Source organism: Oryx dammah, unplaced genomic scaffold (genome assembly GCF_014754425.2).
Source record: "Oryx dammah isolate SB20612 unplaced genomic scaffold, SCBI_Odam_1.1 HiC_scaffold_21, whole genome shotgun sequence".
Lineage (NCBI taxonomy): Eukaryota > Metazoa > Chordata > Mammalia > Artiodactyla > Bovidae > Oryx > Oryx dammah.
In genome coordinates this window covers 5,754,344-5,776,930 of record NW_024070205.1, presented here as the reverse complement: position 1 = coordinate 5,776,930, position 22,587 = coordinate 5,754,344, and the positions used below count along the sequence as shown (strand labels likewise).

The 22,587-nt window shown below is 51.4% G+C and overlaps 1 protein-coding gene across 1 annotated transcript in view; it reads left to right on the top strand.

Annotated features, from left to right (window-relative positions):
- The window catches only part of PLXNA2 (plexin A2), a 232,718-nt gene that overhangs the window by 29,900 nt on the left and 180,231 nt on the right, over window positions 1–22,587 (top strand). Inside the window, exon 3 of the mRNA XM_040263761.1 lies at window positions 4,252–4,434. Coding sequence (XP_040119695.1) covers window positions 4,252–4,434 — 183 coding nt within the window. The remainder of the gene's footprint in view (window positions 1–4,251; window positions 4,435–22,587) is intronic.

Sequence of the window (22,587 nt, the reverse complement as noted above, 5' to 3'; positions counted from 1 at the left end):
GTGACACCAAGTGACCCGTATGGCTGCCTTTTGAACCCCCTAAAGAGGGAGTGTCTGCTACTGGGACCAAAAGCCACTTCTTAAAGCAAGAAAAAAAAATCACACGTAGACTATGCTTCTGTTCCTACTCTCAGTTTCTTGGTACAATAGAACAGTAGTTAAGGCCATAGGCTTGGAATTCCAACCGATTTGTATTTAAAAGTCAGTCCTACCACTTGTGCGACCTTGGGCAAGTTACATACCTGATCTGAGTTGTATTTTTATTTTAACAATAGAAATAACAAGTCTATTTTTATGAGGATTAAATAGAAAAAGTATGTATTAGCACAATACTTGGCACATAGCATCTAATAAATGACAGCTATATATTAATTAAAGAACCAATCATTTCTTGTTATTTTACTTTTATACAATGAGGAGGTTGAGCTAGATAGTTTCCAAAGTTCTTTACAGCCCTGAAATTCTATAACTTATGGCCCCAATGAATTGAGAAAGTAGCATTGAGATATATACATTGCCATGTGTAAAATAGACAGCTAGTGAGAAGGTGCTGTATAACCCAGGGAGCTCAGCCCAGTGCTCTGTGATGACTTGGATGTGGGGAGAGATGCTCCTGAGGGCGGGTATATATGTATACTTGTGGCTGATTCACATTGTTGTACAGCAGACATCAACCCAGTATTGAAAGCAATTATCCTCCAATTAAAAATAAATTTAAAAGATAATAAAACAAAAATACAGATTGACAACCAAAAAAAAAAAGAAGAAGAAATGGCCTTCAGTCAGCACAGCAGGCTGCCCACCACAGGTTTGTTAAATGAATAAATAAAATTCCCTCAAGCACTTAAAAAAAGAGAGAGAAGAGGAAAGGAAATGAAAGGGTTAACACCTTGCAGAGTCTGTCCCGGTTCCCACTGCCCAGAGGGGGCCTTGTCAGGAGGAAACTGCTGATTCCTGCCTGCTTCTGAGCCAGAGGAAGGAGGAAGAGCCCACACCCTCGCGGGACTCCCCTGTCTGCAGAGACAAGCCCGGGCTAGTAAGCAAAGGGCCCCAAAGGGCCGCAAAGGCGGGGGACAGCAGGTGGGCTAGGGCTTGGAGGGAAGAGCCCCACACTAACCACGCCCACCCTGAGCATCAGACTCTGCTGGGGCCGCCTGGATAGCAGGGGTGGGGTGAGGGGCAACAGGAAGGGCCCCTTACCGTCTTTATAGTCCCAGCCCTGGGCACCCAGAGGCATTCCGGTGGCCTCAGAGTGGGTTAAGGGTGAGTGAGAGAAGCAGAGATTCCAGGGCTTAATTTTAACATGCTCTCTGGACTCACAGGAAACTCTCAGATAAAAGATTTTGAGCTCTGTTCCCAGAAAAGAAATAAGGAAGGGGACCCTCACTCACTGAATAGCAGCTCTGTCCTAAAGGCTATGCTGGCCAACTTAAGGGTTATCTCACTTGATCCTTAATATGACCCTATAAAGCAAGAATGTTTGACAGATGGAAGAATAAAGATCCTCAAAACTCAATTGCTAACATCAATACAACAAAATGGCACAGCAGGGGGTTGGATGTGGTTTAGCCCATAGGACTTCTGAGTCCAAGCTCTTTGCCTTTAGCCATGATGTTCCTAAGGAAAGCCATGCTTCAGGCTCTCCCTTTCTGGACAAAAGTAAACGGCAGCAGGTGTCTGAGAATATCTGACAACTTAGAGAAGAGAGAAAGAAATGCTGGCCAATCCTGGCAGCTTAGGCTCAGAACAAGCCATTTCCCTCCCAATCTGGGGATTCTAGACGCAGGAGGGATATAGAGAAATTCAAAATCACCGACAAGTGTTCGGCTTCTGTCATCATTTCTCAGAAGCTGGCTTGGGTTATGCCTGAGCCCAGGCTCAGCAGCCTTACTGGTCCCTGGAGAGAGTGGGAAAGAAAGCAAGGCCGTGAAATCAAGAACTTTCAGAGCTGAAAGGCAGCTTGACAATTGCCTGCTCCAGTCCTTTTCCTTTACAGTTGAGACCGTCTAGACTCAAAGAGCGTATGTGACAGATCAGGGTCACATGTCTGGCTAGGGGTAGAGGCAGGGCTACCATCTAGAGTTCCCGATTCTTTACCGGGGCACTTGTGCCTACAGCGTAGGGATGAGAAAGAGAGGTAGAAAATGTAAAAAGTGGCAGCTGAGTCCTCTGACCTGCCTTTCTAGGGAGCTTGAAATTTCCATCATTGGCTCCAGGGATGTGCTGGTGAGTCTTAAACGGATGGTTATATGCAGGCAGCGAGTGTGGTAGGGAAGAGATGGGGCTGGGGGATCTTGATCAGAAGCATCTGCCAATGTCCTTGGTGTAAATACTCCCACTGTGAATGATTTCAAGCCACTGATCTGATGCCACTAAATGCAGAGATAGATGTGTGGGTGTCCCTCCTGAGCTGGCCGGGCCAGCTCATTGCTTCACTCCCTTCCTGAGAAACTTATCCCTTCTCTTGTGCAGAGCTACATAAAATCCAGAGTTCAAGGGAATCCTTAACCTGAGACTTAAGTTTCCTTGCCTAAAGAATAAACACACACAACCACACACAAGCGTTGTGCCATGATTCACTTGTTAGAGCAGCACATCGCTACGAAACACCAAGGAATTAGAAGGATGCAGGCACTGTTCCCTTTGGATCTGAACAGGGAATGGAAGGGAAGTCCCTGTTTTACCAAAAGGAAAAAAAAAAAAAAAAACACGCTGATACACCAGTTCTTCCTAGGAAATGAGGCTGTCAGGGGCCAATAAGTCAGTCCACTCTTCCCTGGTGTGGCTGAGAGGAGGAGCATGATGGGAACACATCTCTCCACCATGCCTTCCATGCTTCCTGTGACCATCATTTCCTTCCTCCCCGGGATGCCTTTCCAGACCCAGAAGGAACAGCTGCAACAGGGCTCAGTGCTCTTTCAGGCCCAGAGTTGGCAACTTTTGCCCAAAGGGTCCCCTGTTGTGTAATCAGCCAGGCCATTTCAGAGGACCCGTCATGGCCAGCCCCAGGCCAAACAGTGCAGAGAATGCATGCTCCTTAGCAGGCCCTGGCCTCGGGATGCATGCAGTCTGTTTTCTTCTTCTTTTTTGTTTTAAGCTGAGTAAGATCTTGGAAATACTTTAAAAGCTCCTAAAGAGGATGTTACTAGTTAAGGTTCACAGAGCCACACAGAGGTAGGGCAGAAGGTAGAAATCTTTCTTTCCAGCTATTTTTCCACTTGCTCAAGGCCATCTCCTTTCGAAGTGCCCCAGTTTCTCCTGATAGATACACTTTATACAAGCACACCCTGCAAAAGGCTGCTAACGGGAAGGTCTTCAACCTCAGAATCGACACAAATTCCAGAAGACCTCTAAAGACGAAGGTGAAAATCGCTGCGTGCTTGTGCTTAGTCGCTCAGTCGTGTCCGACTCTTGCGACCCCGTGGACGGTAGCCCACCAGGCTTCTCTGTCCATGGGATTCTCCAGGCAAGAGTACTGGAGTGGGTTGCCATTTCCTTCTCCAGGGGATCTGCCGGAGCCAGGCAGAACCCGAGTCTCCTGCGTTGCATGCAGGTGGATTCTTTACCCACTGAACCATAAGGGAAGCCTGAAACTCACTGTACAATGTGACCAATCTTTGCAGGCATCATTTCCTTTCCTCCCCAGTGACTCTCTCATGCAGATGGGCAGGTAGTATGACACGTGAAGAAACTGAGATTCATGTAGATGAAGTGACTTTTCCAAAGTATAAGGCACTGTTCAATATTACGATAACTGTTTTCAGTCTATCCCCAGTATGGGATGTGGAATGGCTGAAAATTCCTCGTGCCCAGAGGCAGGACTTTGCAGTCCAGGAAACAAATAAGGAGCCCCCTCCAGGCTGTAAGAATCTTGTGAGGTTGCCTCTAGACTGAATCCTCACTGTCTAAACAGAAAGAGCCCCACCAATGGCATGGGCCACAGGGAGTTTCAATGACAAGGACATGAGTTCCAGCGATCAGTTTTGCAAATTGCCGCTGGTGATCTCTGGGTGGCAGTGGGTGCAGGAGGAAGAAAGCTGCTGGGTCCTCTCTCTGGATTCGCTGGAGCCAGTGTGGGTTCACGGGGCGGGTGTGTGGGTCTGCGCGGGCAGCATGTGTTAGAAGTCCCCATGCCTGCAGTTCTCCGAGGCCCAGTGTCCCGGGCTGGTGGCCACAGTGGCTGGGCTGGTGTGGGGTGACTCGGCCCTGCCCTCGCTGACACTCACCCCTGGTCCCTCCCCTTCTCTCCAGCCTGTGCCCATCGATGACAACTTCTGTGGACTGGACATCAACCAGCCACTTGGAGGCTCGGTCCCAGTAGAGGGCCTGACCCTGTACGCCACCAGCCGGGACCGCATGACCTCAGTGGCCTCCTACGTTTACAACGGCTACAGCGTGGTGTTCGTGGGGACAAAAAGCGGCAAGCTGAAAAAGGTAAGGGTCTGAGCCTGGATGTCACGATGCTGTAACTAGAGGCAACTCCGTTTTCTCGGGGTGGGGGCAGTTAAAATGGGGACGGCACTAGGGGGTAATTCGTGGTTTATCTTCCAGCTACTTCCTCTAGCTGTTGGTCAGTGAGTGTCTTGGGAATATACACATATTTCAATATTGTTGAAACACCAAGGAATTAGGAAGGTGTGTCTGGCTAAAGGAGAAAAAACAAATGTTATCTTCAAATCAAGTAGAACTGATTTTTTGATTATCTATATTATGAATGGCTCACATCACAAATCCCTCCCCACAGCTTCTAGAGTTGAGCAGAAGTCTTTGTTGAGTCCCAAGCAGCTCGTTGAAGCAGAGGATGGATCCTGGTTCTCAGTAAAAGGGGTGCAGCTCTGGGATGGTATACGTGCTTGGCTTAGAGGCCATTCCCCTGTCTTTCCTTTACCTGCAATCGCAGACCCTTCCCTGCCCCTCCGTCCCCACCCCCAGGACCCAGGAGGAAGTAGACATCTTATCCCGTGTGTGTGTGTGTGCGTGTGTGTGTGCATGTGCGCGCGTGCCTGCCCTGGGCACTTCTGCCTGCAGGAGAGCATGGGCCCTCTGGGGCTGGCAGCACGGGAAGCCTCCTGCGTGGCAGGCTGAGGCCGGCAGCTAGTACCTGCTTGTCTAGCGCTCTGGGCGTGGCGACAAGGGAGCGCAGTCTGGTTCATTAGGTGGGATTACAGCCGCCGCATTCTTTCCGGTCCCTGCTAATCCCTTTTTCCCACGCTCACCCCTCCCTCCTGCCCCCTTTCCCCCACCTGTGGATCAAGGCACTGGCCAGACCTCTCTGCCTCTCACCTTGATGTTGGCTTCAACCCTGTGGCTCTTCCCTCCTAATCCATTTAGAGCCTCTGGAGAGGTGTTGTTTGAGAAGGAGGGTGGCAGGGAAGGAGCCCGAGGAGGAAGTTCCGTATTCTGCTTGTTCTGAGTTGCTGCCAAAGGAGGTGAGAAAAACTGGTCCGGGTTGATGTGGAGGTGCTGAACCCAACAGACCTCTTCTTCTCGTGGTACCAGAGCCCCTGAAGCCTTTCCTCACTCAAGGGAGAGCTTCCTGCCTCTTCCAGCCCTGTGCCCTCTGCTCGGCCTGGGACTGTGGGCCCTGGCTTGGTTTCAGGCCCAGGAGACTGAGGATACGTGTGGTCCCTGTGTTTGCTTTTCCAAAAGTGGAGAGTGGGAGAGAAGGGCTTGGCCTTCTGAGATTCCACTAGGATTTAAAAGTGGTATATTCTGGGAAAGAATCTGAAAAGGAATGTATATATTTAAAACTGAATCAGTTTGGTATGGCTCAGATAGTAAAGAGTCTGCCTGCAGTGGGGGAGACCCAGGTTCAATCCCTGAGTTGGATCGATCCCCTGGAGAAAGAAATGGCAACCCATTCCAGTATTCTTGCTTGGAGAATTCCATGGACAGATAGCCTGGCAGGGGACAGTTCATGGGATTGCAAAGAGTCGGACACAACTGAGCAACGAACACACACACACATACCTGACTTACAACATTATAAAGCAACTATACTTTGACTTTTAAAAAGTAGTGTAGGATCAGAAAGACCTGCTGGAGGAGGAAAGGGCACCGGACTTTAGTACTTGCCTGGAGAATCCATGGACAGAGGAGTCGGGTGAGCTGCAGTCCATGGAGCGCAAAGAGTCAGACACGACTGAATGACTGAGCACAGCATATATTCTGTCCACAGGGTTCAACTTGGACACTCTGAAGCTGGCTACTTTTCTACAGGGTTATCTATAAAGTCGAGTAGATTTTGCCCAGTGACTTTGGGCCAAAGGGTCTATGGGAGTTGAAATCTAGCCCGAACTTTCCTGGTCAAGCCAAGTGCCCTTGGGTATAAACATACACCCAGAGGGGTCCTCTTACTGCTTCATCTGCCCGTAGAGACCACCTCCATCTCAGCTGCACAAGGACTTTCTAAGGCCAGCAGTAACCACAACCAGGCTGGTGCTCAGCATCTTTCCCTGTCCTTCTGGAACCTTCAGTCTCTCTTCTGGATCATTCCTGTGACCCTGTCTCTGTTCTCTTAAAAGTTCTGTTAAAGGCGGAAGTCATGCTTCATTCATATTTATGTCCTTCTTCCTGCCTCATCCTTTCATCAAATGTTCCCTCCTGGGGTGGGTCCCAAAACTATCTTGAAAAATGGAACCCTTTTCTGAGAAGTCTTAGAGACCATCTAGCCCAACACTAGTGTTATTTGACAGGAAAATTGAGATCCAGAGAGGAAAAATGACTCATCCGAGCTTAGAGATGAGGACAAGTTGCCTCTTGCCCTGACACCCAAGTTGGCAACCTTTTTACATAAAGAGGCAGCCACGGAGCCTGAGGGTGGAGGCTGAGAACAGTCTTCGGGTTCAGGCTTGCTACAGGGTTCAGCCAGGGGCTAGCACCTTCACTCTGCTGGACTCTGGATCCGAGTAAGGGAATTATCATTTTCTGAATGGACGGATGAGGGCTGAGTGAAGGCAGAACCCCCCAGCGAGGCCCAGAGGGCCCTGCGCGTACTTCCCATTGCCTCTGTGCATCTTGTGCACACAGACAGGGGCCTGCTGGGACACCTTTCCAAGCCAGGCTCTCCAGGTGGCTCTCCTAGCCCTGTAGGAACTCCAGCAGACAGGTCACTAAGGAGGCAAGTTGCAGGGTTCAAGGATGAGGCTGGGGGTGTGGCTGCCCACAGCTTGTTCCAACCTGCAGGCCGGCTCCTTCTCCTCTCTCTCGGCTTCGCTGTTCTCTGCCTGTTTCCATGAGCTCATAATGCCCCTCTTTCTCCTGGAGCGACTCACCCTTCCTTTCCACCCACACGCCTTGGAAGCACCTGATACCAATGCCAGGCTCCCACCAGCCTCCCGTTTACCCGGAGAAATGGCCCATGAAGAATCTGTGGAATGTCCCCAGGAAACCCTACCATGGTCCAGGCCCCAAAGCTCTTTCAACACAGGAAGGAAAATAAAGAAAAAAAAAAATAGCCAAGAGTTTGGAGACGGGAGGGAAGCTGGGTGCGTCAGAGCCACTCATTTCTTCCCTGCCTGGCCAGGCGTCCATGGCAGCCCATGGGAACAGGATGTCCCGAGTGGGGACGGCTAGAGGAAGCAGAGACTCGCTGGGAGTGGCAGGACCGCGAAGGGCTGCTCTCCGCTGTGTCACGTTCGTGCTCACACCCAGCCCTCGGCTGGACACGCGGAGAGCAGTGCAGACGGGCCACTGCCTGCCAAGCCGCGAACACGCGGAGGGAACAAACAGAAGAAGGGCGAGACCTCAGAACCAAGAGGGGTCATACTTGCAGAGCCTAAGGACCAGTGCAGTAGAGGCCATAAGATTACAGGCCAGAATCCCCCACAGAGATGGAACAGTTCCAGAGATATCAGCTGCAACCAGGTGATTAACCTGGAGGGCTTCCCGGAAGAGGAAGCTTACAAGGATTTGCTCCAAGACTGAATGAAACAAAGTGATGAGTTGAGGGTGGGAGAAAGGGCCCCCGTAGACCTGGGCTGCCACATTGAGAAGATGCAAAGCATGTGTCAGGAAGGTCTAGAGTGCCTGGCGGGGCTTGGAGGACTCGGTGAGGTGCCAGCCAAGAAGCAGAGTGGCTTGAGGCTTCAGGCGCTAAGAGGATCAAGTGAAAAGGACCTTGGGATTTTCACTGACCTTGTGAGCCAACTGTCTGATCCGGCAGAGTTAATTAGTCTTCACCACACGAACAAAAGAGCGAATTCCAAGTCCTGAGAAGTGGTGGCTCCACTTTACACTGGAGATAACATTGTAAGAGGGCTAAGTCAACTAAAAAGTGTGAGCTCAGCAAGGGCTGGAAGGATATGGGAGTCTTGCTCTCCGGAGAATATGTTTAAAAGGCTGCTAGCCCAAGGGAAGAAGAGTAAAGGAGGGGACCTAACAGCTTTCTTCACACAGTATGATTTACTGAGCACTTATTAAGTGTTGTTCATAGAGCTTTTATCTCCTAACACATCTAATCTTTACATCACTCAATGGGGTAAGTGCTGTGATGCCCTCCATTTTACCGATGAGGAAACAGAGGCCCAGAAAGGTAAAGAAATGTGTCCAAGGCTGCACGGCAAAGTAAGTGGCAGAGCCGGGATTCGAACCTGGATCACCTGGTTTCCCAAGCTTCAGGCTTCTCCGCTAAGCTGTGCCAGATGAATTAGACTGATTCGTGCGGCCCCAAAGGGCACCAGAGGGCCACCAGGTGGGGCTTCCGGTAAAATAGCTTTCCACTTAGTGTAAGGAAGAAGCTTCTTGTAGCCAAACCATCCCATCATAGAAAGGGTTGACTCAAGAGGAAATGACCTCCCAGTCTCAGTGGAAACACTGGGGCAGAGCCTGGGTGGCCCCCGATCAGGGAGGCTGTGGAGGGCCCCTGCCCCATGCACGTGACTTTCCATTCATGCCCCACCGCTCTGGCTCTGCCTCCTTCGGTAGGGGTGGGGGTTAAGGGGGGCCAGAGGAGGCGTCCAGAGCCGGGAGGCCGAGGCCCCCAGGGTGTGTGGGCTCTGAAGTCCCCGCTGGGTCTGTGCTGACCCTCGGGGTGTGGCAGAAAGGCCCCTCAGGGTCAGCAGGGAGGCACTTGGCCCAGAGAGAGGGCGAGACAGGGCACAGATGATGGCGAGGGCGAGTTGGCCCGGGATGCGGGGCAGGGGAGAGACAGCAGGACCCCCCAGACCTAGGCATGGCCAACTTCCGACACCCCTCCTGGCCGTGGGCAGGCCGTGGGGTCCCCCAGTGCAGACGCGGAAGACTGTGGCCACAGGGGCCTTGAGCTCTTTGCCTACCACGTCCCGGGTTGGCGCGTGCAGTCCGAGAGGCAGGCCACGGGCTGTAGGAGGGAAGGGGCTGAGCCGAGATGGCAAGAGACGCCAGGAGCAGGAGGCGGGACTCACAGGGCTTGGGGCAAAGACCTCTTGGTTCCTCTCCTTCATTCGCAGCTGCTGGAACCACTGCCTCAAGGCCTGGCTCCCCTTTCTCGGCCTCCTCTGGCCCCCCAACCCCAGGGCCTCCCGAGAGCAGGAGGCCTGCTTCTCCTTCTTGTCCCTGCACCGCGACACCCCTCCTGCTCGAGGCCTGTCCTCACCTAGCCCGTAAGGCCCTCCTCATATACCCCACCGCTTTGCTCCAACAAACACGGGAGCAGCTGCTAACGCGTCCCCGCCTCTTGAGAGTCACCATCCTAGAAATCAGGGACCCTCTTTTCCATAGATGTCGCCCACCCCTGCGGTCAGATCCCTTGTCTCTCACCCCTCAGGTGCTCATGGAATCTGTCTCCGATGTACCTTCTCCAGGCCAGACATGCATTTGCATGGAGTGGTATAGAGACAGACACCAAGAGTGACTCCTGTCCACGTGGCTGGTTTGCAGAGGAAGGAAGTTGGGATGCGGTGGGCAGGTCTGGGCGAAGGGGCAGGCGGGTGAGGAGTCTAAGAAACAAGAGAACTGCCAGGACGGGAAGAGAGTTTGTTTGCTGGTGAACAGCACTTGGAAGAGGGTGGAGCTGAGCTCTCAGAAATGTGGACAGAGCTGGGAGAAGGGAGCTGGGTTGCCGCTGTCACCTGCGTATCCCCAGGAGAGTACGGCCAGCCATCTGCCTCGCCTGCATCACGGACAGGCTTGCCTCCAACAGGGAGGCAGGTACAAAGGCCCAGGTGACGTCCCTCCCCTGCACCATCCCCCATGCCAGTCCTCTGTTTATTGGACGAACTCCCGGACATTTTGGCAAATCCACAGAGACTCAGCCTTTTCAAGGTCTGAGGAGGGCTGTGGCCTCTTTTAGCTCCACCTTCTTTCCCAATGGCTAAGGCAGCCACCAGAATGCTTGTGAAATTCTTGAGGGAAATTCTTTCTGCCTTCCCCCATGGGACCTAGCAGCACAAGGCCTCCAGTCTGCAGCCCACAGGAAACCCGTCTGACGTCCCTTCCCATTCCTATTCTTCTCTTTGTAAGCTCACAGACGCTTTACTGAGCCAAGTCAGGGAAACTGCAAGCTTCTTGCAGGAGTAGCTTAAGAGCTGGAAAGGCTCCATCAGGAGCACAGAAGGATTAAGTCTCCCGGGCCCTGGGGCTGATGGCTCAGTTACTTGATAACACTGATTATTTGTAAGATATCTTTCCACAGTTCTTTGCATCCTCCACAAATACTCCAACTAAGGGTGGTGACTGCTCTCTGCATCTCCGCTCCATCTTCCAAACGTGGCAAACGGAGCCCCCGGGATGTTCAATATCTTTCCAAGGTTACACAGCCCCGCCATTAGCAACACGGAAACCTTGGCATTTAGGCTTCCTCCCACACAGACGTTCCTAACCTATGACTTGGCTCCCTTGTGGGGCGAGGTTGTCTTGTGGACGGAAAGCCAAGTTGGATGCAAAGCTGAGAAACATGCCCCTCTCTGTGAGCCAACGCCACCAAACAATAGCCACTCATTCCTCATTCCTCGGAGTGGAAATGATTCACTCGTCTCTCGGTGTGAACCCTGGATCGAGTAAACAGCCAGGGTCGCGGCTCTTGTTGCAGGAGACTCAGCGGCTGTCCCGGGACCTGGGACCACTGAGCCGATGCTCTGGCTCCCCGAGACATTTCAGCAGCAGCTCCAGGGGCTGGGGGCAGCGGAAAGCAGACACCCTCTCCTCCTGCCCTAGGGCCCGCGCAGAGGAGCGTGGGGTGGTGGTTGGAGCTCACCATCACATCCCTAGTAATGAGTTTGGCTCCCTGCCCAGGCTCCTGCCGCCAAACTCGCTGTTTGTTTTGTTGTTTTATCGGCCTCTTGGGTCCCGAGAACCGGTCTTCTGAAAGCTGGGAAAGGCAGCATTTGGTTGGCACAGGGAAGGGGGCATATTTACAGAATCCCCCTAAACCCTTGCCCCCGGCCAAAACATCTCCCCTACTTGACCATGACAAGTGGGGAGAGGGGTGTGGGTTTCTGTCTGGAGCCCCAGCTGAGCTCCAGGGAAGAGGCCCTGATCTCCCAGAGCCATTCTGAAAGGAGAGTGGAGAGATTCGTTTATTGTTTGCACCTTTTGTGTGCCTCCTTGTGTGCTTCGGTCTCGGGCAGGCCCTGCCTGAGGCTCCAGGCTGCATGCTCAGCTGGCTGCTTACCACACCCCGAGAGGAACCCTTTGGAGTCCAGGCTGTGTCTCAGAGCAGGTGAAGAACAAGGGTCTTGATTCAAGCTCTTGGAACCCAAGTGGCCCAAATAGGTTCTGGAGAATTTTTCAGAGGCCACAGTGCTAACGTTTGCAGAGCATCTTTAGGAAAATACAAACCGCATCGATGTACATCCTTCTGGACCATTGAGCCTTGCCTGCTTGTGGATGCAGAGCATGGCAAATAGCTAAAAGTTGGACAAGACCTCCGAAGATCACCTGGTCCTGCCCTTCTGCCCTCAGGTAGGAGCCTGTTTGCATAACAAAGAGCATCTGAGCTTCCAGAGTGCAGTCCTGACTCCAGCTGTTAACTGTTTGACCTCTGAGCTTTAGTTTCCTCCTGTGTAAAATGAAGACAGTTATAATACCTGCCTCGTGAGACTGTAATGAGAATTAAATGAAATCATTTGCTTTTGAACAAAAATGTACTGAATGCCTACTATGCACCATTTGCTGGGTATACAGTAGTGAAAAGTCAACACTGCCTGCCCTAGAGAAGATTATACCTTAATATGGGAAGACCGATGAGAAAATAATGAGAAAGCATAGTATATTTAGAAGATAACAAGTGATAATGAAAAAATAGAGCATAATAAAATAATTTATGAAAAGCGGGGTGCTGAGTTTATATGCATTTAAGTACGATTACTGTTGTCACTTTGTGAGCCTCACTTTTTTTTCCTGTGGAGCGGGTAGTAGTAAAAACACTTTGCATGGTTGCTGGAAGGACACAGTGAACTCTTGTATGAAAAGTGCTTGCTCTGGTGCTTGGTAACAAAAGTGCTTCCATTATTATTACCAGCATCTTTGAGGCTGCCCCCCGAAGCCCACTTCTCCTCTGAGTCCTTAGGGGAGCGGAGCTGTCAGATCAGCCTCCTTTTTAGTGACATGTCTGCAAGGTCAGATGGAGGAAGCGAATCCTGCTCCCTGCCCCCAGCCCTAATCATGGGAAAGAAAATTCTTAGAAGACTAGGCCAGCCAGGCCAAACTAATCTAATCCTGCTGGACACTGCCACCCAGCTGCCTTAGTCACCAGAAAGAGCTTTCCGGGTCCCATATCTGCCCCTCCTCAAGGCGGGGCTGGGGGAAGTGCTGGTTCCGCTCTTACAGCTTGGTAGTATTAACTAAAATGGAACCATTCGCTGTGCTTCGCATGCTCCCAAGCCCACCTTAATATCCTAGGGTTACACAGCTCTGCCTTAGATGAACTGTGTGATCTTGAGCAGACCTCAGTTTCCTGAACTGACCCACTGAAGCTACTTTGCAAGATCACTATGCACGTCGGACACGGGGGCTGTCAAGTACTTACTATAGGGCCTGGTGCATAGTAGATGCTCAATAAACGGTAGCCGTTGTTGCTATTACCGCTGTTACTACAAGCGTGACCCTCTCTAGTATTATTGTTACCACTTCTATACCATTACCGTGCTTTACTTCCAACGACCCAGATTCTCTTGGTTTCTATTAGCTCATGAATTGTTATTTTAGGATAAGTAGGGTGCTTCCCAGGTGGGGGAGTGGTAAAGAATCCACAGGAGACTCGGGTTCAATCCCTGTGTCGGGAAGATCCCCTGGAGAAGGAAATGGCAACCCACTCCAGTATTCCTGCCTGGAGAATCCCATGGTCGGAGGGGCCTGGCGGGCTACAGTCCGTGGGGTCTCTAGAGTCAGACACGACTGAGCTTGCATGACAAGGAAAAATGCCCTGTTGCAGATGGTAGGACTGAGGTTCAGGCATTATGGTATTATATACAGGTATTATGGATTTCTCAGGGCCACAGGGTAAACCAGGGGAAGACTGGAATGAGAGCTGTCACAAATATTTCAGGGGGAAATGGTGCAGCACGCATCTGGTCACCTGTATGGTCCTGGCAACGATGAAGCTGAAAGCTGGCAGCTACTTGAACTTCCCTTCCTTCCTGTTATCATGTGTCTTTCCATCCAGAGAAACCAGAGCTGTATGGAGATGTAGGCTGGTGAAGGTCACCCTGAGGTTCTGTCCTTTGAGTTTCTTGCTGGGATTCTGTCCCTCCCTCTCCTCAGCCTCCAAAAAGGTTTCCAGGCTCTTAGGAGCTGGTGCCTCTGAGACTGTCCTGGTATCTCATCACGCTCCAGTACCTCATTGGATTTCAAAGGCTATTGCGACCAGCTGGGTGGATACCCACCCCCCCCCCACCGTCCCAACCTGGAAGGGGCAGTGACATCCACTTGCCTTAGTAACACATCAGGAGTTCTCACCTTTGTCTGTTCAGAGTGGATGAAAGTGCAGCCAAGGAAAGAGGAGGAAGCTGTGGAGTCCGGACCTTGCAAAGGGGTCAGACCCTCTATCACACAAAGTTAGGAAGGCTCCCCTGATCTTATAACTGGAAAAGATCTCAGAAAGTAGTCCAGCCAACAGACTCTGGGCAGGTGAGATGTTTATTGTTCTTATTTGTGAATAAGATGGCTGAGGCCTAGGAAGGTTAAGTGATCAGCAGAGGGTCACCCAGGTTCTTAGTAACAAAGGCAAGACTAAAATCTAGGTTTTTGGCTTTCAATTCAGGGACCCTTCTTTCTGTATCGTTTGGAAGAACATTCCCTTTACACGAAACCTCAGGCTCACCTCTGCCTCTCTGTGGGCTCTAAGCACCCCAAGCAGAATGCAGACTTAGTCCAGGGATCATTCTAGCTGAGTCTAGCTGAGCTTCCTGTCCCGGGCCTGGCCATGCAGCCGTCCTCTGGGGTGGCCAGCATCCCTGAGCCCTCCCCATATGTGACTTGAGGCGCTTCCTAGAGCCTGTCCAGCTCGGAGGCCTGCTCACCCACAAAATGCTTCCCTTGGGCTGAGAAGTCCTGACAAGTCAGAAGAACACTGAATTGGCAACCTCAGTCAGGTCTTATAGGTGAGTCCTTTTTCTAGGCACACTGCTCTATTTTTTATTTTTGGCCGGGAATAGGCCCATTATAAGTTAAGCACTCACTATCCCCTGGAGGAGGGGATGATAACCCACTCCATTATTCTTGCTTGAAGAATCCCATGGACAGAGGAGCCTGGCGGGCTACAGTCCATGGGGTCGCAAAGAGTCAGACACAATTGAGCGAGCATACACACACACAAACACACACACACACACACACACACACAGGTGCTAAACCCTGCAGTAAGTGGCTTTTTAGTTAAGCCTCGCCGTACCCTTGTAAGGTAAGGATTAATAGTATGCCCATTTTCCATATGAGCAGAGGGAGGCTCAGCAGAGTTAGGTAGCTAACCAGCGCCCCATTGCTACTAAGTGGAAAGCTGGGATTAGAATCTGAACCTGTCTGTCTCCAGACCTGGGCTTAGTGAACCACGAGCGCTGAGCCCTACGCCGCCCTCCCCTGAGGCTCGGCTGGCTCCTCGGTGACCCACCACCTGCCCAGGGGAGCTGCAAGGAGCTGCAAGAGAGGAGAGTTGGGCGGACCGAGTCTGCCCTCTTTCCAGCCACAGTGCCGGGGAGGCCTGGGCCACGGCAGCTGTCCCCCAGCACACGCTGCCTGGTGCCACCCCCTACTGGCCTCCTCCTCCCCTCCCCACCCACCGCAGCCCAGACCACAGAGGATGGGGTGGCCGCCTTTGTGCCACACAGTCCCCAGCTGACCCCCCTTTTCCCAGGCATCATTGTTTGCTGTGAGCTTTCTGAAGGGGACACAAAGCCGTGTTGCTGACGAGGCCAAGAGCGGCTGTGTCAAGCGTGGGGCATCACGCTGCTGTCAAGCCCGTCGCCCGGGCATCCCATGGAGCCCCCCGGCTCTCCTTCAAAGACGCTGTCTGGGGTCTTTTGTGTGCCCGTCATACCGTTCAGAGCTGGCCAGGCAAAGGTTTCGGTGGTGGGGAGGAAGACTCTGAGCAATGGAGTCATTTTGATCTGGCAAAATTGGAAGAGACATTTAATGCAATAGTTAACAGCAAACCACTGCTGGGGGGTGGTGGGTGGGTGGGTCGCAATGCTTGTTCTCTGTTTATGGAGCTTATGCAATTCCATCAATATTGATGCCTGATGCCTTTGATTCTGACGCTAATCATTGCTATGAATTAAATTTGCAGCCATATAATTAGGATTGCTATTAATAGGGCCCTGAGCTAAGCTCTACGATGCGACATGTCTTTTTCTTGATAGAAATGGCATCCTTGGAACTCTGCTAATGGGGCGCACCTGGGATTTGCCAAGAATGACGTGAAAATTATACATTCTATATTTGTATTGGGCCTTTACAAAAATGCCAGCGAGCAAAGGTGAGCCTGGTGGGAAGGTTTTCCCCTGCCCTGTGGCTGTGGGCAGCAATTAGGTATCTCTCTTGCACTTCCAAGTCTTTAGGAAAGGATATTCCAGAGCCAACTTGCTTGCTCATGGTCCAGCTGCAGAGAGTCAGGAAGGTCTTCCTTAAGTTTAACCTAGTTCTAGTTAGTTTAGGCTAAGGGACTGGGCTAAGGTACTCTGGCAATTTTGTTCTCAGACTTTGAGGGGGATAAGAACCAACCAAGGGAAGCAGAGTGTCTTGGTATGCCCCAAGTTTGGCTGGAAGGGGCTGAGCCAAACCCCTATTGAGAGTCCCAGTTGGCCGCATTTCTAGGGTGATGAGTAAGCATGACCCCCCACACACACTCATAACTGATTCCAAGGGCTCCCATCCAGAGAGCACCAGTGAACCTCACACCTAAAAGAGCCCACTGCTAGCCTGCTGGGAAAGGACGAGCTGTCCAGCGTGATGAGATGCCTTCCCGGGTAAACCTCCAGCAGGTCCATTGACTGAGGAGCCCCGTCTTTTATTATCACGAGGTCCCCAGGTCAGCACTCGAGACCCGATGCCCCCATTCAGCCTCTGAGTAATCGTGTGTCATGGTGCACGAAAGGGTCCTCTAATCCTTTTCCAACAACACGTGTGGCGACAGGCCCTGGCCCCTGGGAATAGCGACGTGCACCAGTCGGCATAAGGGATGCGTTAGTCCCTGCCCGTTTGACCTTCAGCCTGAAAATAAGTTTTCCTTCCTATCATCATTTATTGATTTTTTTTTCTTTCATGTTTTTAAGTCCTTGTGAGAAGACAATGGTTTGAGTTCAAGTCCTAACCTTCCCATTTATTAAATTTCTGATCTTAGCTGAGTTACGTAACCTCTTAGAAACTTGGAGTTGCAAGTTCGCATCTTTAAAGCAGGGATAGTAACATCTACTTCGTAAGGATCATAATGACTTTAAAGAAGTGTCTGAACTGCTTATCACAGGGCTTCTGTACCTAATGAGAGTCCCCACTTCTCTTCCCCTTTCTCACATACGTACTTGGATGCACAGGATGGCAGGAGGTAGCTCTTGGTACCCACGGCATTCGTGAGAATGCCACTCTATTTCCCACCTATTCGCAGGGACAGCACATGGAAAATTGATTCTTCCAAACGAATGGTGAACTGCAGCATCAATTCCAAATGCCTTTGATCTTTTGCTCACTACACACGAGAAGGCTGAACAGGGGTTCCTCACCCCACCAAGACACCCAAGTCTCTGCTGTTTCTCTTTATTCTCAAGTAACCCAGAGTCCTAGGTGGACTGAACACATCCTTGGGTATTCAGGGGCCCTGAGTTCTAGCACGGCTCCCCGGTGCTTGCGCCTCAAGGCAGAGAGAAAGGGCCGAGAGTGCCTTAGCATCACCTGGAATGGAGGCTCTTTTTCCTACAGGAGTCTTACTCAGTTCTGGGTTCAGCCCACACCTCCAGGGTACATTTACCCATTCTGTGTGCAGGCATATGGCCAGGTAAATGTGTAGGCAGATAGCAGGGGCCAGTGGCCAACATTAGCCAGAGGATGATTGATAGAAAAGCCTGGAAAACAGTGTGCTTGGTTCAGTCCTCAAGTACCCGAATTTGTCACAAATTAGCAAACAACTATTTTACTCTTTGTGCCTGAAGTTGAGAGGGGTAGAGATTCGTGTTGGGGTATTGTTGAGGGAGTCACTGTTCTTTTGGTTCCCATCAAGCAGAGAGCATACATCAGTCCCTTTAATTCTTTAAATTAGCTTGTTGTTGGGCAAGCACCTAGTTACTCATATATGCATTCAAGCACAACCCAGTTAACGCTCATCCCATTATGGCCTCTTGTCACTTGCAAGATCTTGAATGATGCAAGCGAAACCCCCACGGGCTCACCCAGTGAGGTGATGCTCCCACAAGTGCTGCTGAACCTCCAGTCTTCCCAAGAGTCGAACTGCTCTGGAATCTATAAAATACGAAGTAGCTTCAGTCCCAGACAGATTGTTGGTCTCCCCAGAGGAATGGCCACAGTCAGAGAAACAGAGGAAAACATATGCCCAACCTCCCCCCACCATCAAATCAAAGAAATAAAAAAATCTGTCTCCTTGGTGCCTCCCCAATATTTATGTCTGAGCTCAGCAGACACCCCTGGGCTGCAGCCTGTCTGTGTATTAGCATTAGTCCATTACGCTTTTTATGACGCATGTTACCTACCCTCAACCCCTACCCCCCCCCACTGCAATATTTTATGACTGTCCTTTTCATTTCTGGAAAGAGCTTCACAGAATGGCAGATGCCTGCATTTCCCCACTCTTTGGGGAGCTATTTGTAGGCAGCCTGTCCCAGGCCATAAACAATGGGAGATAAACCACAGTCACTGGCAGTAAATGTATCCAAGGCCAAGGAGACACAAAAAGTAGGGGCTAGGGGGATCTTGGTGGTGTCTCTACACGCCCAGTGGCCAGTGGGTCTGGGGTAGCTGCCGCCCACAGAAGGAGAAGCAAGAGACTGATGCAGAAGTGGATGCCACAGTCCCAAATTTCTGCAAAAGCCAGAGGGAAATCCTACCATGCTCCTTCATTCCCATGGAAGCCCCTTGTCCCTGAACTGTGATCAGAGCTGGTAAACTTTCCAATAACAAGAGGATGGTTCCCTTTGGCCTCATTTTCCGCTGCCAGCTCGTGTTGCTGCACAGATGACTCCGTGCCACTCCTGTCCCATTGATGCTGCTGGATCTTGGAGCCACTGCCTGCAAGTGTCTCTGCTTTCCGCCACCCCGCGTCCCTGGGACACCTACCCCAGCCCCTCCCTTCTCCCTTCTCTCCTCTCCAGTCCTCTTACCCTCCCTTACGCCCAAGACCTAGGCTTCCTAATCAATCACTGCCAACTTCTGCCTCATTAAAACTTCAGCCAGGACTCTGGTGGTCCTGGAGGTGATATTTATTTATTTCGGCTTGAAGCGGCACCCACACACAAGCTGCTTGTGACGCCACAGGGGCCAACACCTGGAGCCAGCTTTGCTCCATAAAAGGCACCCCTGGGAGAAGAAAACCAAATTCTGAATGAATAATTGGTCTGGTGGAGCTCTCAGATTCTTTCTGCACGCACAAACAGCCACTGCAAGCAAAGAACGGAGCAGAGATAGAAGGAGGTGATTGGTGGGGAAGGTCTGCCAGCAAAGCCCTGAATAATGAGTGCGTGGAAGAGTCTTCACCCTCAACCCCGTCGTCACGGCAGGACATGGACAGAGGGTGGAGGTGATGCTCTTTCTCTCCTCCTCCTCTGGTTCCAGACCCCACATCAAATGGATACAAGCAGATGAAAGTGGTGTGCATTTAAAATGTCTGTACACATCAGGCTGCTGGAGATAGTAGCTATTATACCGCATGTATGTTTTTTTGCAGTAAGCTGCTAAATTATTTATTGGGCACTGGGCTTTAATCTCATAAACCTGCCTGCGGGCCCCAGGCACCGGCAGGCTGAGCGCCACATAAAACGCAGACATCGGCCCAGCTGTGCGGAGCACTCTGGTGACTCTGGGTAGTGAGTCCTCATTTTCACTCGATCCTTCCCCCCAGATCGGCTCATTAACAGCAGGCAGACCCAATGAAGAGCCTTCTCGTTTTCCCCTGACTCTGAACTCGGAAGCTGATTTGCATCTTATGTAGTAGACCAGAGCCCCGACCTGAGCACAGAGAGCCAGGGGCGTGGTGGTAAGGAGCTGCCCCAGAGGCTGAGGGATGGGAGCCCTTAGAGAGGGCGGATGAGCCCAGGACCCCTGGATGTTGCTGGGATCATCCAGAGCTAAATCCCTAAGCTGTGAGTGCTTCTGGTTATCCCAACTTACCGAGAGATGACCCTGAACGAACCCTTGCCCCTTGGGCATCAATTTGTCCCCTTTAAGTCAAAGTGGTCCCTGCTTTCCTCCCTGGTTCCAGTCCAGAATGTAGCTCTCTCAGTATAAATCTCCTGGTCATTCTCTGAATGCCAAGATACTAAGAACCCCCTTGAACTCAATGGTTTGAGGTACAAAGAACTTTCATATATACAGCACCCATTTTGAGCTCATCTAGTAATCCTAACAACCCCACAGGCTGTGATCTTACAGATGAGGAAGCTGGCCCAGCGGAATCAAGTGGTTTGCCCAGCATCACCCAGCGATAGCACTGTGATCAGACCCTGGCTGCTGATCCTTTGTGCATTCTAGATAGGGAAGCTCACGGGCGTTAAGCTAGTGTGGAAAACTGAGGCAGCAACCATCTCTGACACCCAAGCTGCCCAGGGCTGGCTGCGTGGGAGCCATGTTAACAGCCGTGCCCTTGTCCCAAGAATGTGAGTACAAGAAGGCTGTGCTTTCCAGATCCTGAGCCTCTCCTCTCCTTGAGCAGATGAAGCAGTGCCAGGACTTGTCTGGGTTTCATCATTCACCGTGCTGCAGCCGCCAGCATCTTATACCTCTCCCTCGCAAAGTCAGAGGGGTAGGGACACCCGCTGGGAGGATGTGGCAGGAGCTGAACGCACCGGATTTTTCACCAATGTTCCGGGATTTGGGAGAGTTCACGATCTGCCCCCACTAATGTTCTGCAAACGTCTGTATGTCCATAATGTGTGTATAGAAGGCCCATTACTCTCATCAGATTCTCAGGGTGGTCTATGACCCTACAATGTTGACTCTAATTTGTTAATATATACATCTTTAATTGGAGGACGAGTGCTTCCCAATGGTGTGTTATTTCCTGCTGTACAGCAGTGTGAGTTGGCAATAGGTGTACATATAGCCCCTCCTCCTGCAACCTCCCTCCCAACCCCCAATTCCACCGCTCTAGGTCATCACAGAGCACTGAGCTGAGCTCCCTGTGTTATGCAGCAGCTTCCCACGAGCTATTTTATATTTTATTCTCTCAATTTTTCCCTCGTGGTTTTTAGGCAGTGTGCCTTTGAGCTCTAGGGCGATGACTCCAGTCCCCCAATTCCATCCTCCTTCAATCAAAGCATCTTGCTCTCATCTACTTAATATGTGTCGGGGTTACCAGTATGATTCCTTTGTTGTTTAAAAAGTAAGTTCAAATGACAGGTGATGAAATCTCGGCCCTACCTGACCATCGAGTGGTGTGCACCTCTTGTAATAGGCATGCCCATTACCATACTCACCACCTACCATGCACACACACACATATTAGACACGTGTATGCACATGAAGATATGTACAAGTGCATATTCTCACACGCACACAACAACAACAACAACAACAACAGCTCCCATTCCCAACCTGGTGTAAGTGGCAACAGAACAAGGTGAGACAGAAAGAGCCCAGATCAAGGCCAAGAGGCGAGTGAGAGCCGAGGCATGGGGACTAGATCAGGCCTGTGGGAAGACCACGCGGGCAGGAGGCAGAGCGCCGGTCCCTGTCCTGGTTATAAAGCCAAATCAGACAGCACAGGCTAGGACCGGAGGACAAGTGGGCAGGTCCACGTGAGTGTCCGGAGGACCAGCCCAGGCCAGAGGCAGGCGTCCTGATCATTGAGCCCGTGCTTCCAAGCCCAGCCTGAGGCCAGGGACAGGGGTGCGCACGGGGACGGCGTGAGTTACTCCTAGAACCTGGATGCGTCTCTGTGGCCTTCTCACCTTGGGACTTTGTGTGCCGTCCTCTCACACTAGAAACACTTCCTCCCCCTTGCCCACACCTTCTCATTGTCAAGATGCCTTGACATCGCTTCCTCCAGGAAGTCCCCCGCCCTCGCTTTGTGTGCTCCGTGGAGCCCCATCACGTGGCTATCAGAGTAGAGAACACAGTGGTTAAGAGATGTCCTGGTTCCATTCCTGACTCTGCCCCTGGGTACCTGGGTGACAGTGTAGGAATCACGCCACCTCTCTATGCCTGCTGCTTCATCTGCAAACTAGAAATAATGCAAGTTCCTATCTCACAGGCTTGTTGAGTCACCTAAGCTGCGTGCAAGAGAGCCAGTGCAGGTAGAGCACGTAGATCCGCGTCCAAAACAGGACCAGGGCTCAGTGAATGTTGCCCACGGCCATTATACGTCTCGTCATCTTCCTGTTCCTTGTCCCTGCCCTTCAGTACACTCAGCAGTTTGGGATTGTGGTTGCATTTGCGTCTGTAGGATCAAATAATAAGGCAGTCATTCAGTACATGTCTAAAAAGAAAGGAAGGAGTCAGGGAAAGTGAGCAGTAGGGGGACGAACTCTGAGAACAGAAGTCATCTCTCTGCCCCTTTCGCAAGGCATCTTCTCGGTGGGAGTCAGAAAGGGCTTGCGGGGGTGTCCTCCTCCATGTAAGGGAGCACTGAGGAGTTCCTAGCAATGTCTCTGCCTGGCCAAGAGCAAGAGATGGGATTCTTTGAGGAGTGCACGTGAGTCAAGCCATCACATCTCATACACAGGAATTGAAGCCGTCAACTGCTGCAGGCAGATTCCTTGGGGACTACCCTTTCCCAGAAGGGAAAATTCCTTCAGCCTCATTTCACTCACAGCCTCACTCACCTGTCACTTCTCGTCTGCAGATCCCACTAGGCACCAGCATGTTAGTTGCTCAGTCGTGTCCAGCTCTCTGCGACCTCATGGACCATAGCCCACACCAGGTTCCCCTGTCCACGGAATTCTCCAGGCAGGAATATTGCAGTGATCTTCCTGACCTAGGGATCAAGTCTGGGTCTCCTGCATTACAGGCAGATTC